The sequence below is a fragment of the Pseudorca crassidens genome, chromosome 15 (genome assembly GCF_039906515.1).
Source record: "Pseudorca crassidens isolate mPseCra1 chromosome 15, mPseCra1.hap1, whole genome shotgun sequence".
Taxonomy (NCBI): Eukaryota; Metazoa; Chordata; class Mammalia; order Artiodactyla; family Delphinidae; genus Pseudorca; species Pseudorca crassidens.
Window position 1 is genome coordinate 74,981,127 of NC_090310.1, and position 14,393 is coordinate 74,995,519.

At 51.1% G+C, this 14,393-nt stretch overlaps 1 protein-coding gene across 3 annotated transcripts in view; it reads right to left on the minus strand.

The window, feature by feature from the left end:
• ELMO2 (engulfment and cell motility 2) overlaps positions 1-14,020 on the minus strand; it is a 38,458-nt gene extending 24,438 nt beyond the window's left edge. For 2 of the 3 annotated variants that reach the window (XM_067708311.1, XM_067708309.1), the window contains exons 1-5: positions 13,935-14,020; positions 2,781-2,904; positions 2,414-2,454; positions 1,877-1,949; positions 1,452-1,502 (exon numbers count right to left, since the gene is read on the minus strand). In XM_067708311.1, the coding sequence (XP_067564412.1) occupies positions 1,452-1,502; positions 1,877-1,949; positions 2,414-2,454; positions 2,781-2,858 (243 nt within the window). In that variant the 5' untranslated portion in view covers positions 2,859-2,904; positions 13,935-14,020. Of the gene's footprint in view, positions 1-1,451; positions 1,503-1,876; positions 1,950-2,413; positions 2,455-2,780; positions 2,905-6,697; positions 6,788-13,934 lie in introns of all 3 variants that reach the window. The other variant, XM_067708310.1, reaches the window with a different exon arrangement.
• Positions 14,021-14,393: the final 373 nt, after the last annotated feature.

Genomic DNA, 14,393 nt, shown 5'->3' on the forward strand with positions numbered 1-14,393 from the left:
AAAAACTGCAACAGAAGTTAACAACTGTGAAGGGTCAGAGGAGGGGGACAGCTGGGTAAGTGAGGGACAGGAGTGGGAGAAGACCTTTCACTGTATCTTTGTAAAACTCTTTTGATTTTAACACACGTGAATGTTCCACCTCTTTTTTTTTTTGTGGTATGAGGGCCTCTCACTGTTGTGGCCTCTCCTGTTGCAGAGCACAGGCTCCGGACGCGCAGGCTCAGTGGCCATGGCTCACGGGCCCAGCCGCTCCGCGGCATGTGGGATCTTCCCGGACCGGGGCACGAACCCGTGTCCCCTGCATCGGCAGGTGGACTCTCAACCACTGCGCCACCAGGGAACCCTTCCACCTCTTTTTAAAAGGCGTATCTTTTCAACTCCGTATCCCCGAGCTAGTACCTTCTCTATCTATTTCCTTTTAAACCAAGCTTCCTGATAACATGGCAAACACAAGGTCCTCGCTCTGTCACCTCTTAAACTCAACCCACTGCGATCTGGCTGCCACCCAGCTGCCCCAGCAACCGGCTGACCTCCCAGATCAACGGACCGCTCTTCTGTCCTCAGTTTACCTTCTCTCTGCTCACTGCAGACCAACCCGTCCTCCATCCGGACACTCTCCCTGCCCTCAGCTCCTAAGCCATTTCTAGCGCCTGTTTTCTTTCTACCCTTGTGGGTGCCTCCTTAGTCACCCGGAAGGGCTGCTTTTGCAGGAATCAGGGGGCCAGCTTGCATTCTCGCACTGCTTCCACAGCCAGTGTATTGCCTTCTTCGCCAAGTTCACCTGCAAATACTTTTCCTGCCCATCGTTTCATCGCCACGGCCACTGCCTTCACGGGCTGTTGACACTGCTCATCAGCTTCTTGAAGATTCCTCCTACCACCAACCTTCCTTTTTCAAGCCCATCTTCCACACTGTCACTAAAGTGATCTTCATAAAACATAAACCTAAGCATAATATAGCTTCCTACTTAAAATCTTTCAACGTCCCCACTATGATCTTTCCCTTCTGGATAAAGTCCGACCCATAAGCAGGCCGCCAAGGAACCTTTCACTGGCTTCTGGTTGATGGCTACAGGCCCTCGGCCACCCATCACTCCTGCCTCCCCTAAACAAAGCACATCTCTCTGCTTGGAATACGTTTCCTTTTCTTCTTTCTTCAGCTGCTTCTTGCTTATCCTTCAACATCTGAGCCAAGTGTCCCCCTTCTTTGGAAGGGCTTTCTGGGAATTCTCAGTCTGAGTTAGGTGGACCCTTTTCTGAGTTCCCTAAGCAACCTTCTTTCAGGACCCTTGAGAGAGGCCTTATATTTGTCTGTTTATTCCCAACCAGGCTGTGAGAGCAAAGATTGACTTTTTAACCTCCAAGCCTTACTTAGAACAGAGTCTGGCCCATGGTAGGTGCTCACAGACGCTTGTCAAATAAAGGAATTCCTAAGGAAGGCCGAATACCTACCGGGGAGATAGCCAGCTGTAAGATTGTCCCGTTCTTAATGTCACTGCGAGTCTGGGTAGCAAAGAGAAAAAAAGAGTAGCTAAGATAAAATATTAAAATTGTGCAAGCAAGTTGAATCAACAAGAACTTTCTGTCATTTTTAAAGTAGCTGTAACTGAGACTCTTCAGTCAGGGCCTCCTCTCCTGCTTGTTTCTTGGCAAAGAATTTCTAAGATGCTTTTCAAGTGCCTCTCAGGAAGCAGAAGCCACATTTTTCCAGCCACCAGAGGAGGACAAGGGCTGATGCTCCCTGATCTGCCCAGGAAGCAGCTCTTGACCCAGGAAGTGGAAGCTCCCTGGATGTAAGGAGGGCAAACAGCGCCGGCCCCCGGGATGGCTCACTCCAGAGCGAGCCCTGTGTTGGTCTGGCTTCTCCCTGTACTAACCTGTTCGGTGATGTAGAGCTGGGGACCGTCTGCATAACGGAGGGTGTAATACTCCGGGTTTGGCAGTGACCACCTATGTAAGAGAAAAACAGTACAGCTTGTGTGGCCATGCCGGGGGGCCTGTCTAGAAGCTGCAAATAAATAATTTTCAACAGAGTTGACTGAGGGATTGGGCGGTCTGTTTGACGTACAGGGGAAGAAAACCCAAAGCTTTGGGTTGAGATGTTGAACAGTACCCTCCTCAGCCCCTGTAAAGATTGGTACCACAGAAGGCGGCACATATAATTCAGCGCAGGTCTCAGACCCCACCAGGACCTCAGGTGGGGCGTTCCTGGGCGTAAAGGAAAAACTGAAGATTGACAGGTCTCAGGGACATCCCCACCGGCTACACTTTCTTCGTAAGACAACGATCCACAAAACCCCCGGACTGGGGACCCGACTAACTGCAGATCCTCGGGCAGAATTCCTTTCAAGGTCTGGCAATGCTCCTCTGTTTTTAGCCTGTCACCATCCAAAACAGGGGCAGTTTCAACTTACCCATCACAAACTTCCTTGATGATGGACGCCAGGGGCCGTTTCTGAGAGAGAGAGAGAGAGAGAGAGAGAGAGAGAGAGATCCTTCACCAGGAGCCACAGCCTGCTAGTACCAAGGTCCTGATGAGAGGGTCGGCCAGGCAGGGTCGTCCTGGGGCCTGAGCACGGACTTCTTCTCTGAGAGCTTTTCTCGAAGAGGAAGTCTCTCCCAGGCCATGGTGACTAGCCTTCCACAGGGTGGGACAGGGCTTGGCTTTCCTGTTGCTGGTCTTACTCCTAATGCCAGTGGTCCCCGCCCCTAAAGACATCCCCACCACGCACTCCCTGGATCCTTCCCCTTGCATCGCCGCTGCTCCCTTCCAGAGCTTACCTGGTCGATTTCGAGGAGCTGAGCGTTAGCACCTGGCCACTCGATGGCCACTTTGACGATGTCTGATGGTGGTGGCATCGTTCCCAATGGGCCCTGCTTCTCCAAGACACACAGACACAGCTGCCTGGGGAAAAGAATCAGAAAAAAGGAAAAAGTCAGAGTTTGCCTTCATTTTTCACTCTTGTTATACATTTTGGAAAATCAGAAGACAGAGAGTGCCCAAAGAAACATGTAGAACTCCTTGGTTTGAATTCTTCTAGATCACGCCACAACCTTTCCTTGGACATTTTGTCTCTTTAGATTAAATCAGCAAGTAGAAAAGGGACAAACCTATCTACCAACTGCGGATAAGCCAGCCGCAAGATCTGCCAATGTGACACTTCAGGTGAAGGGCCAGGAGGACCCCGGAGTAGAGGAGAACATTTACTGCAAAGTCCTGTCCTGGGACCTTGAGAGGGAGAAGCTTATGCCCTGAGACTGATAAGGACAGACACAGCCTTTCCTTGGCGGAGCAGTTAGCTGAAGCAGCCAGCCTGCTCTGCTCTGCAGTCATCCCGGGAAGATTCCAGAGTCAGCAGGGCCTGGCCACATGCTCTGTTGCTTCCTCCCTACTTATTGCTGCCACTCCTCCCCCCGCAAAGGGACACAACGCGGAGCCTCCACCGTGTGGGATGACACAGACTTCAGAAAATGGAGAAGAGAAGCGGGACAGGAAATGCTATTTTAGTCCCAATTGCCAAAGGCAAGGGCTGCTGAGAGCACAAGTATAGGGAGGTAAGGACCCTCATACAAAGGACCAACTATCGGAGGACAAGGCTTCAGAAGTACTTCTGACCCACTGCTCTCCAAAATAAAGGAAAATAAATCATTTTGAACAAGTCTGGAAGATGGGCCCACGTGACTGGTATCCTAGGCAACTCTGTGAGCTTAGTGGTGTTCCAGGCAGTAGCTAAAGCATTCTCTCTCCAAGGTCTGATGAGGGGAAGCCACCCCGCTGATGGATTATTTCAATGTTGTTTACACTCCATGCCTGCAGCTTCAGGAGAGGCCTCTCTCTTCACGAAAGAGGCCTTTCTCCTGCACCCCCAGGTTTAGCCACTTGCCCACAATCCACGCCTCACTAATGGAGACCACCCGCCTCTCCTGGAACATGCGGCATAGCTGTGCTGAGCTGGTATTTGTGGAGGCCATCAATTTTTCAGCCCAAACACAGCTGTTATTTCTCACAGCCTTGTAAGTACTAACCTCTTTGGCGACAGGGGTACAAGTCCCTTCCCCTACAAACCCACAGGTCTCAGAAAGAGGGAAGCTTTCCCAGCCATTTCCTGACCAGGATGGGGTGCTTCAGAAGTCGACTGTCAAAAATACCAGCACTTCCAGAACATGGCAGCACAGAAGAGATGGTTTTCAGTGTGCCATCACTTACTCTGTTGAGTCCCCTCAGCAGCCTTGTGAAGTAGGCAGCACAGGATTACCTCCATTTGAAGACAACAAAACTGAAACTCAGTGTGGTTAAGGTGCCCCATTCACCCAGCGCACAAGCAGTGAAGGTGACAGAACATGGAGTTGACTTTGACTAGTGCTACCCACCCCCAACCCACCCCCACCTCCGGCTGAGCTAGCCTGAATTTCTGCTCACTGCAACTAAATCAAGGCTAAAGGTGAAGTGGGCCGGTCTCACGGCCCTGAGAGCTTCCACAGCTTCTGCAGCTCCGGGCAGAATTTCTCACATGTAATTTTTATGTGCCTAGACACACAACAAACCTCTGAAAAGAAACGGGCCCATCAGAAGAAGTCCTGGTTGAGATGCTCTGCTCCAGTGACACAGCAAAGCAGGGGTGGTACCGTGAATCTCAGGATACCTAGGGCAGGATTCCCCATCCTTATCTAAATCTGCCATAATTAGGAGGCATGACTGTACAGTTGTGAGATCGTTTTTTTTGACTGAGATACAATCTACAAATAATAAAATGCAGAGCTTATGTGTATATATGTATATATAAATATATATACAAAATAGAAATACACATACCGTCCTGCAACCACCACCCAAAACAAGACACTGAACATTTTCACACCCCCAGAATTCCCTCCTACCTCCTTCCAGTCAACCCCGCACCTGCCAGCCCTCCCAGAGGCAACTTGTTTCTGATTTCCAACACCATGGATTTGTTCTGCCTGCTTTTGTACTTCATATATGTGGAAATGCACAATATGGCCTTTAAGACCATTTGTTATTTAGTTTAGTTTCTTCTTCTTCTTAAAATAAGTAGGCAGTGTAGGTGTGAGAGGAAGAGCACTGGGCTGAGATGATTTTCCCTGCTGAAGCATCTGGATTCAGAGCCAGAGGACTCAGGACCTAGTCACAGCTCCAACACTGAGTGTCTGGGTGATGTACACATGTCCCTCTCCAAAAGAAGTTACACCCTTATTTCAGTGGTGCTGTTAAGAAACAAATCATATTTTTTGGAACTCTCTTCTGTTTGTTTGTTTCTGTTTTTTTCTGTGCGTGGCATGTGGGATCTTAGTTCCCTGACCAGGGATTGAACCCGCATCCCCTGCATTGGAAGAGCGGAGTCTTAACCACAGGACTGCCAGGGAAGTCCCTAGAACTCCTTTCTGGATACTGTCTTTGGAGATAAACAAAGCTAAAGTTCATTATTTTACAGTTCCACTTTACTGTGACACCACACGTCATTTCCTAGGTTGATTATCTCTCTTTTTTAAAATATTTATTTATTTTTTTTTGGCTGTATCGGGTCTTAGTTGCAGCACACAGATCTTTTCGTTAGGGTGCGCAGTCTGCTCGGGTTTCTCTCCAGTTGTGACACACGGGCTCCAGGGCGTGTGGGCTCTGTAGTTTGCGGCATGTGGGCTCTCTCGTTGAGGCACATGAGCTCAGTAGTTGTGGCGCGCAGGCTTAGTTGCCCCACAGCATGTGGGATCTTAGTTCCCCAACCAGGGATGGAACCCACGTCCCCTGCATTGGAAGGCAGATTCTTTACCACTGGATCACCAGGGAAGTCCCTATCTCTTTCTTTATAAAAGTCAGCCCTGAGTGATACTTGTATGTTCCAAAAATTCATATCCATTTTAAAGCACGGGGATTTGCAACCACCAGGACTATTCCAGAGATACTATAAGCCCTGATTCTCAGTGACTTTGCCCTTTCCCAATATGCCCAGGCAGCCCATGTGTCCTGGCACTCTTGCCACCCATGCCACAGCCAACAGGACCGAGGTGAACACTCAACCTTAGCTGGACTAATCCAATTCTCTCTCTTGAGCTTAAAGACACAGACTAAAGAAGATGGATGACAACGGGCCCTGGAGCAGAAAGGTCACAGTCAGCCTCAGAGCAGGTACCGCGGCAAGCCAAAGATACCAAGAAGCAAAAACCAAGAGCCTTGCAGAGGAAGCTATTCAGCAAGAAGAATCCAGAAATGTGTGGATGAGTGGAGGCCAGAAACCAGAAACCACAAAGTCCCAGAAAGAGGTGGAAAAAGCCTGTGTCTGAAGACTTTCCAGACTCCACGGCTACACCTCCTACAGTTGGGGTACCTGAAGTTCCCCTGTTTCCTGCCAATAAAACTCCTTTCAATTAAACTAGCCTGCGTTTCTACTCATTGCAACTAAAAAGCCTAAGCATAAGGGTGACCCCCCAGCTTTGAAGGAGCTCTACATGGAGGGCTGAAGAGACAGCAGCCTAACAGGCACAAGATGATAGCACTGAGCAGGCCCTTGGTTAACACTGGCTGAAATAATGAAGAGCAAAACCCACTTAGATAAGTGGTTTGTTTAAAACAGTTCAGTTTTGTGGTGACTTTATGGCAAGTCATCCTGTATGTAACAGCAATGTGCAGACAGCCTATTTACATTTGATCACACGTCTGTAGCATTATTACCGCTGATGCTCACCCGAACCCTGGAAGTCATCCCATTGTAGATGAGGCAACTGAAGTTCACATGGGATGAGAAACGTATCTTCCACATGTCTCCTTCCCACCTCTTCCCCACAAAAAAAGAAAGAAAGAAATCACATCAGAACTGGGTCTCAGGACTGTGCGTTAGGACTTCAAAGTGGGCTCTCTTCCCTCTACATAATACTTCCTTTGCTGAGGATGATGACATTAGCTAACATTTACACAGTGCTGGGACACTGTTCTAAGGGCTTTACACAGATTAATTCATTTAATCCACGCAGCAGCCCTGTGTGATGCATCATCCTGGTTTTATAGACAAGAAATAGAGGGACTTCCCTGGTGGCACAGTGGTTAAGAATCTGCCTGCCAATGCAGGGTACGTGGGTTCGATCCCTGGCCCAGGAAGATCCCACATGCTGCGGAGCAACTAAGCCCGTGCACCACAACTACTGAGCCTGTGCCCTAGAGCCCGCGTGCCGCAACTACTAAGCCCGCGTGCCTAGAGCCTGTGCTCCGCAACAAGAGAAGCCACTGCAATAAGCCCGCGCACCGCAACGAAGAGTAGCCCCCGCTCGTCGCAACTAGAGAAAGCCCGCGCACAGCAACAAAGACCCAACACAGCCATAAATAAATAAATAAATAAAATTTTAAAAAGAAATAGAGGCGCAGAAAAATTAAGTACTGTGCTCAGTGTCACACAGCTAGTAAGCGGCACGGCCAGAATCTGACCCTAGCCAGTCTGGCTGTTTGAAAGCCACGTGAAAGCAGGTGGCATGGTTCCCACAGCAGGCGCTCAGTGGAGGATCTGGGTTCCCTGGACCTGAAGATGAAGCACACCGAGGCTCAGAGACCAACGACAAGAGCTCACCATTGTGACAGACAACGGAGCCCACTGTCTAAAGAAGGTGACCCCCACTCCCCTGTGTGGTGCTCAGCCCTTCACAGTCTAGCCAGACCTTCCTGGACTACTTGCTGTTTCTATAAGGCAGCCCATGTTCCTCCTCCTCCTCTGTATCTTTGCATGTTTTTCCTTCCTTCGACTGTCAGGAGAGCTCATATTCAAGCTTCAGAGCCCCACTCAGATGTCACTTCCTCTCTGTACCAGTCTTAGTTCCTCACGCCACCCCCGTTTCTCTAGCAAAGTGAAACAGGACGGGCCCGTGTTCTTGTGGCATTCTGTCCACAGCTCTGTGACGGCTCCTGTCCCACCCCATTATAGTTTTATATTCCCACAGCTCTCTCCTCCCCCGGGGCAAGGCCAACCCTGCAGCTTCATCGGCTGGCACAGCGCCTGGCACACGGATACGGTTCCATGAGCATCTGCTCAAATCCAACAGCTCTGACTTCCTCAACTCCTACAAACCAGGGCCGGCTCCACACGGCAGTGGACAGGCAGGAAGCACTCTGGTTGTGTGTTCCCTCCTCGACCCACCACCTTCCAACTCCACAGCATTTTCACTGTTTTCACATCTAACATTAGGACGTGTCTCACTGGAAAATCAGATTTAGCACCCCTGACTCTAGTTAAAAGATGGCGGAAAACATCCCTCCGCTTTTCTCCCTATGGAAACGTCGGGAGATAGGAGACTAGAAGAATACTATTCTCCAGGTAACGGTCCCCAGATAAAGGATCTCCTTGTGGGGAGCCCTTTCAGCTCTCATTTGCTCACTCTTTTCATTTTCACTTTAGAAAGGAAGTGGGAATTAGGTCGAAGCAATTCAGTAACATTGCAAAATTCTCAGGGTTATAAATAGCCTCTCGCTCTACCATTCAGCGTCACTATAGAGTTCAAGAGCAAACAGCCAAGATGAGGGAGCGGTGGTTCCACATCCAGGCCCAGGAGGCGAAGAAGTCATCAACCCCTTCTGATTAAACGACTCTGCATCCCACCCTCCCACCCCCTTCCAAGTATTACAGATATAAAGATGATTGGGAAAGCTCTACATGCCACCAAACAGGAGAGAGGCACACACTGATCTGGCGAAGATAATCCTATACTCTAAGGCAGGAAGATGAAAGCTCAGGTTTTCAAAGGCAAAGTCGGGGAAACAAGAGAAAAACAGGACCTTCCATGTCTCCAATGAGTGTTCTTTAAGTGGCTTCTGGAAGGTGTGCTTATAAAATCAGCACAGTTACAAAAGGCCCCACAGAGCTCCATCAATCAATCGCCCCTGCAGGGACGGCTCCAGGGAGATGGATTCTGAGCCCAGCAGAAAGGAAGTGGAAGACAATCCCTCCCCATTAGTAAGGAATTCAGATGGAGGAAGGCCAGAAGGCTCCAGCTCCGCACTCTCCCCACCTCATTCCTTTAAGGATAAGGATTGACGGGTGCTTTTGTTCGGCTCTTTTGCTTCTGATTCGGTGGGGGAGGCATGGGTGAGTTTGGTTTATGTTTCCTGCAAGAGAAAGCACCGCTCCAGGAAGGCAACCAGAGGTCAAACCCTCTTTCTAATCGAGAGCACAATCTCAACAGAGGCTTCTCCCTCTGAAATCTTCTGCAGTGAGAAGTGACTTAACTTCCCTTAGTTCGGACCCCTGAATGCGGGTGAGACTCTAAGGTACAGGGAGGGAAGCTGGGTTCGAAGATTCAGGTCCTGACGTTTACTGCTAGAAACACCGAGAAGGACCATCATACCAATGGCAGCTGAGATTTCTCCCTTCTGTTGAAATTTTTGGACACAAGACTCACCCGAACACGTAGTTAAAAGCCACTAACTTAGAGCCACAAGGGCAGTGAGGAAGGGCGTGGGAACAGGGTAACTGTTTGGGCTTCTTCTCACGTAACACCTACCCTAAGAAGCACTCAGCTCTCCTCTTCGGTTTAGAAACCTTCTGCAAGGTCCCTATCCTTGCACAACTGAGCTTAGACTCCGCAGGAGAGCACCAGCTCCTTCCAGGCCCACCATGGCCTTCAGACCGCCCTCGCAGATACTCCGAATGTCACTGCAGACCACCTTGTTCCCCCAAACATCAGGCTCTTCTAAGTCTCACTGGGGCCTCTGCCATTACTCCCTCCACCTGGTCCAGCTGCCAAACTTCTACTCGAGCTTCAAGGCCCAGCTCAGTCACTCTTCTGTGTGGCCTTCCTGGTCCTCTCCCCACAGACAAAATGAACTGCGCCCTCATCTGCCCTCCCATCTTTTACACACACTGTCACAATCCCACTGATTCATAACTGTCTATGTGCAGCCTTTCCTCGTGCTATTCAGAGTGTGATCCGCACTCCAGCACCACCGATGTTGCCTGGGAGCCTGTAACACAGAATCACCCACTCCAGCCCAGACCCCCTGAATCAGAACCTGCCTTCAAACAAGATCCCCAGGTGCAGACTCTACACCAGTGGGTCTCAGCTCTGGCTGTGCCTCATCCGTGCCCAACCCAGGTCACTGCAAACCACCCCCCTAGCCCCCCCACCCAGGTGAATCTAATGGGAAGCCAGGGCTGGGAGCCACAGCTCAGGGGCTGCTAGCTGAGGGCAGGGACTCATCAAGTCCGCATCTACTCCCCTGCCCACAGTGCCTGGCACACAGCTGTGCCCACAGAGTTCCACACCAAAAATACCCTCCAGGATACCCCTAGACCTGCCCGCCTCTAAAAGAGAACAGAAACTCTAATGACAGAGGACGAGCCATTGCCTAGAACTCCACACGGCCCTACAGTCATCGAGATGGACGTAGAAGGGGGTCTGTGTTTCCAGTCCACTTGCCTCAGTTTCTGGAACTGAAACAGAAACTGAAGTGGAAAACACAGATGAACCAGAAGTACTGTCTGCCTTCACGGGACCACGGCTGCCGCGGGAAGGCAGAGCCTGTGTGGGGACGGGGTGCGCGGGGCTGAGAAGCCCTGGGTTATGACTGAAACCCCGGGCTGGGGGCCCGACTCCTTCAATACTGACCCCAACCACACAGCATTGTTCTCACTGCAAAACCAGGCCAAGCCTCTCATTTTACAAATAAGGGAACTGAGGTCCAGAGAAGCTGGCAAGGCCACACCAGCAGTCAGGAACCAAAGAAGGCCTCGGCGCTCCCTTCTGGGTTAGTCCTGCCCCTGCAGCACAGGAGACCTGACTGCCCAGCTCTGCCATGAGGACAAGCCTCTTTGGACTTCAGGTCCTGATATGCATGAGGAGGTCTCGTCCAACCTTGACCTTCTAGCGAGGCAGAGTAACTTAACGAGGTAAGGAGCTTGTGTTCTGGAGTGGAACAGACCTAGGTTTGGATCCCAGTTCTAAGAATTTCCTTATCTGTTAAATGGGGATTCGAATCAACCCTACTCCATAAAGTTGCTGTGAACATTGGGTGGGATAATATACGTAAATCATTTAAGCATAATACCTGACACAGAGTAGGCAGAATTCCAACAGTGTGAACTTGAAGAAGTTGCAAAAGCACTGTAACCATGTTTCCCTGGCATAAAAGAGCCCTACCTGCCAGGCTTTAGTATACTGATGACAGAATGAGAGAACATATGTGAAGGCAATCGGGGAGGAAAATCAATATAAAATTCTTCTTCTTCTTATTATTATTTTTCTCCTAGCAGAAGAACCTTGGAGAGCTTCACAGTCAGTTCCAGAGCAGTGGCCTATACAATGCCTGGCACATAACAGGTGCTCAACAAATCTTTTCTAGTGACTCAATTAAAACCATTATGTCTAATGGGTTTACAAACTCTGGCTGCTTAAGCAGCCAGACAGGCAAGTAAATGTGCCAAGCAGCATCTATGTGGGAACTGTAGCAAACTACACAGCACCCCCTACCCCTGCAGAGGAATCCAAATCCGCACTTGGAAACACATTACCCAGCGTGGCCTAGACAGCCACTGCAGCCTCTGCACACCACTGTTTCCGGCTCTTCATTACAGCGCCCGGTGTCCTGCACCTCATCTAATCATTCTGTGGTCTGGTCTGGTCTTTCCAAGTACCCAGTAGGCGTCCTGAAGATGAGGGCTGTGATCTATACTCCCCAGCCACCCTAAATGGCCTAGAACAGTGCTGGCCCCACGGGAGTGGGGACCTCAACTCAGTGAGCAACTGTTGAACTGAACAGCCAGACTGTTAACTCAGGCCCTGTACAAGATGCTGCGGCCTGGGTACATTTTTCTACCCAGGTCCTGGGACCAGGCTGAGTTGGTGCTGAATGTGCTGAGCTCCGGTGACTGGATCAAGAAGCACTGGCCTTGCAGGTTTTTTCTTCAACTGCATCAAATCCACTTGTTCCTGAGCCACCTAGGCAGGTGGTGCTGATGCACTCAGACACACTGTCTCTTCATGGATGAAACCGAATATGCATATACCCACAGGTGCCATTGTTTTCTAGAAGTTTAGCCCCCACTTCCTGCACCCCCAGACTCCCCTGGCACCTCGTCGAGGCAGCATAGGGTACAGAAGGACCAAACTCCACATGAACAGATGGAGGGCCTGGTCCTCACCTTGCCTCCTCCCCTCACAAAGTTTAGGATGGTTGCTGGCAGGCAGCATAACTTCTAGGAGCTTCATCATGTTTACTAGTAAAATGCAGACAACAATAATTATCTCAAAAGGTTAAAGGCAATTAAATGCCACAGGTATGTAAAGCTTCTAGCACTGCTCGCCCCTACGTGTGGCTACTGAGCACCTGTAATGTGTTTACCATGAGCTGAGATGGGCTCTGAGTGTAGAACACAGGCCAGATTTCAAGGGCTTAGTACACACAGAAATGTGAAATATTAATAGTGTTTTTAACATTGAGTATATGTCAAAAGAATATCATTCTGGAATCTATTAGGTTAAGTAAAATATATTACAAAACGTAATGTCGCTTGTTTCCTTTTGCTTTTTTAATGTGGCTACTAAAAATTTTGCAACTACAGATATTGCATTATCTTTCCATCGGACAGCATTATTCTAGCACAGAGCCTGACACAGTTTTTGTGTAGGACATCAGAGACGACTCACACCTTGTTCCTCCTACCAGAGCCAAGTCCTCTATTCATTTAGTACATATTTACAGTGCCTGGCTCTGGGCAAGATGCTGGAGATACAAGGAGCAAAAGCAGACACTATCTTTTTCCTAGTGGACCTTATTATCTGGTGGGAACAGACAGACATGAATATTTTCATAAATAAATGTAAAACTGCAGCTCTTCAAGTGTCGTGAAGGAGAAGTACAGAGGGTGATGAAAGTGGGGAATTCACTGGGTGGGGGAATCGAGGACCAGGGACTCCTCCTGGGGAAGTGATACTTGAGTGGAGATTTCCAAGATAAAGGGGAGTTGACAGGAATAAGCCAGGCGGGGAAGATAAGCCCAGGGAGCAGGAAGGCTGAGGGTGAAGACCCTGAGTTGGGCCAGGCCTTGGTATGTAGAAGGAACACGAAAAGACCAGTGTGACAAGAGAATTGGGCAAGAGGGGTTAGTAGACTGAGACTAGGGAGGAGAGGTCGGTGGGATTCCATCTCCAGGGCTTGGGTGAGGATCTGGGGCTAGCCCTGCAGGAGGTGGAAGCCAGCCAGTTACAAGCAACCGAGCGTCCGGCTCTGATCTGTATTTTGAAAAGATCCCTCTGACCACGGTGCGAAGCCCGCTGGGGAGCGGCGCAAGTGCCTGTGTACAGATCGGTTATGGACACTGCATCAATCCAGGTAAGAGGCGAGAGATGCCTGAACTGAGGGGGAAGCGGCGGAGATGCAAGTAGACGGTCTGGGGGGTCACCGAGCCGGCCGGATCGACGGGGCGGGGTGATGAGCAGTGTCTGTGTGTGTAGGAGGGGGTGGCGATGTCAAGGGAGACTCCGAGGCTTCGGATGGGTGCCACCCAGCCCCAAACACTCTTTGGGCTCCTATCGAGCCCTCTCCCATCTGGTCCCTCTCCCGTACCCTCCCTCCCCGCACCGTCTCGCCCCCGGGTTTCATCCTCCCACCCTCCTCCTGCCCTACCCCGCGACCCCTACCCGACCCAGCCCCCGCTCCTCTAGGCCTGGTCCGCCCTCTTCCCCACCCGTCGTCGACCCTTCTGGGTCCGGGACCCAGTGACCCTCTGGCCCGGCGGACCCACTTGGGCCGCAACCCCTCAGGGGCTTGTCGAACCTGCGCGGTGCATCCCAGGCCGGCCCTCTCCAGCCCCCCAGGCCCCTGGGCAGAAGCAGGCCGCAGCCCTCCGCCTACTTCCCGGCCCGGCCTCTCCGCCCCGCGTCCCTCGGGCCAGGGCCCTCCCTGCGGCCTGGCGCGCCCAGACCCCCGGCGCGTCCCACACTCACCAGGGAGCCGACCTAGGCCCAGCTCCCGCGCCCAGGTCTCCCAGCCGCCGCTTCACTAGCCTCCGCCAGCCCCGCCTTCTCGGGGCCCCGCCCCACGCAGGCCGACCCGGGCTCCTATTGCTCCATTTCACCGTCACGCTGAATTCTCCTTCTTCAATTGGATTGGTTGCCTGTCACTCAAAAGAGGGCGGGACCAGTTGCCGGGGCTGGGAGTGAGGAGCCGCCGGTCCCCGCCCTGCTAGCGGAGGCCTCTTAAAGACACAGGCTGTCTCCCCCGCCGCGGGCTATGGGTTTTGGAAGAATGGGATTTCTCAGCGAACGCAAGAGGCTGCATTTCTTTCCCCTCATCCCCCCATCGCTCCCCGAAACTTTTCTTTTGGCACAGCCCGTGTTCCTTGTGATAAATCAGAGGTTTTGAGGGCTCAGATGTCCTCTGGTGGCACTCAGCCCGGTGCCCAG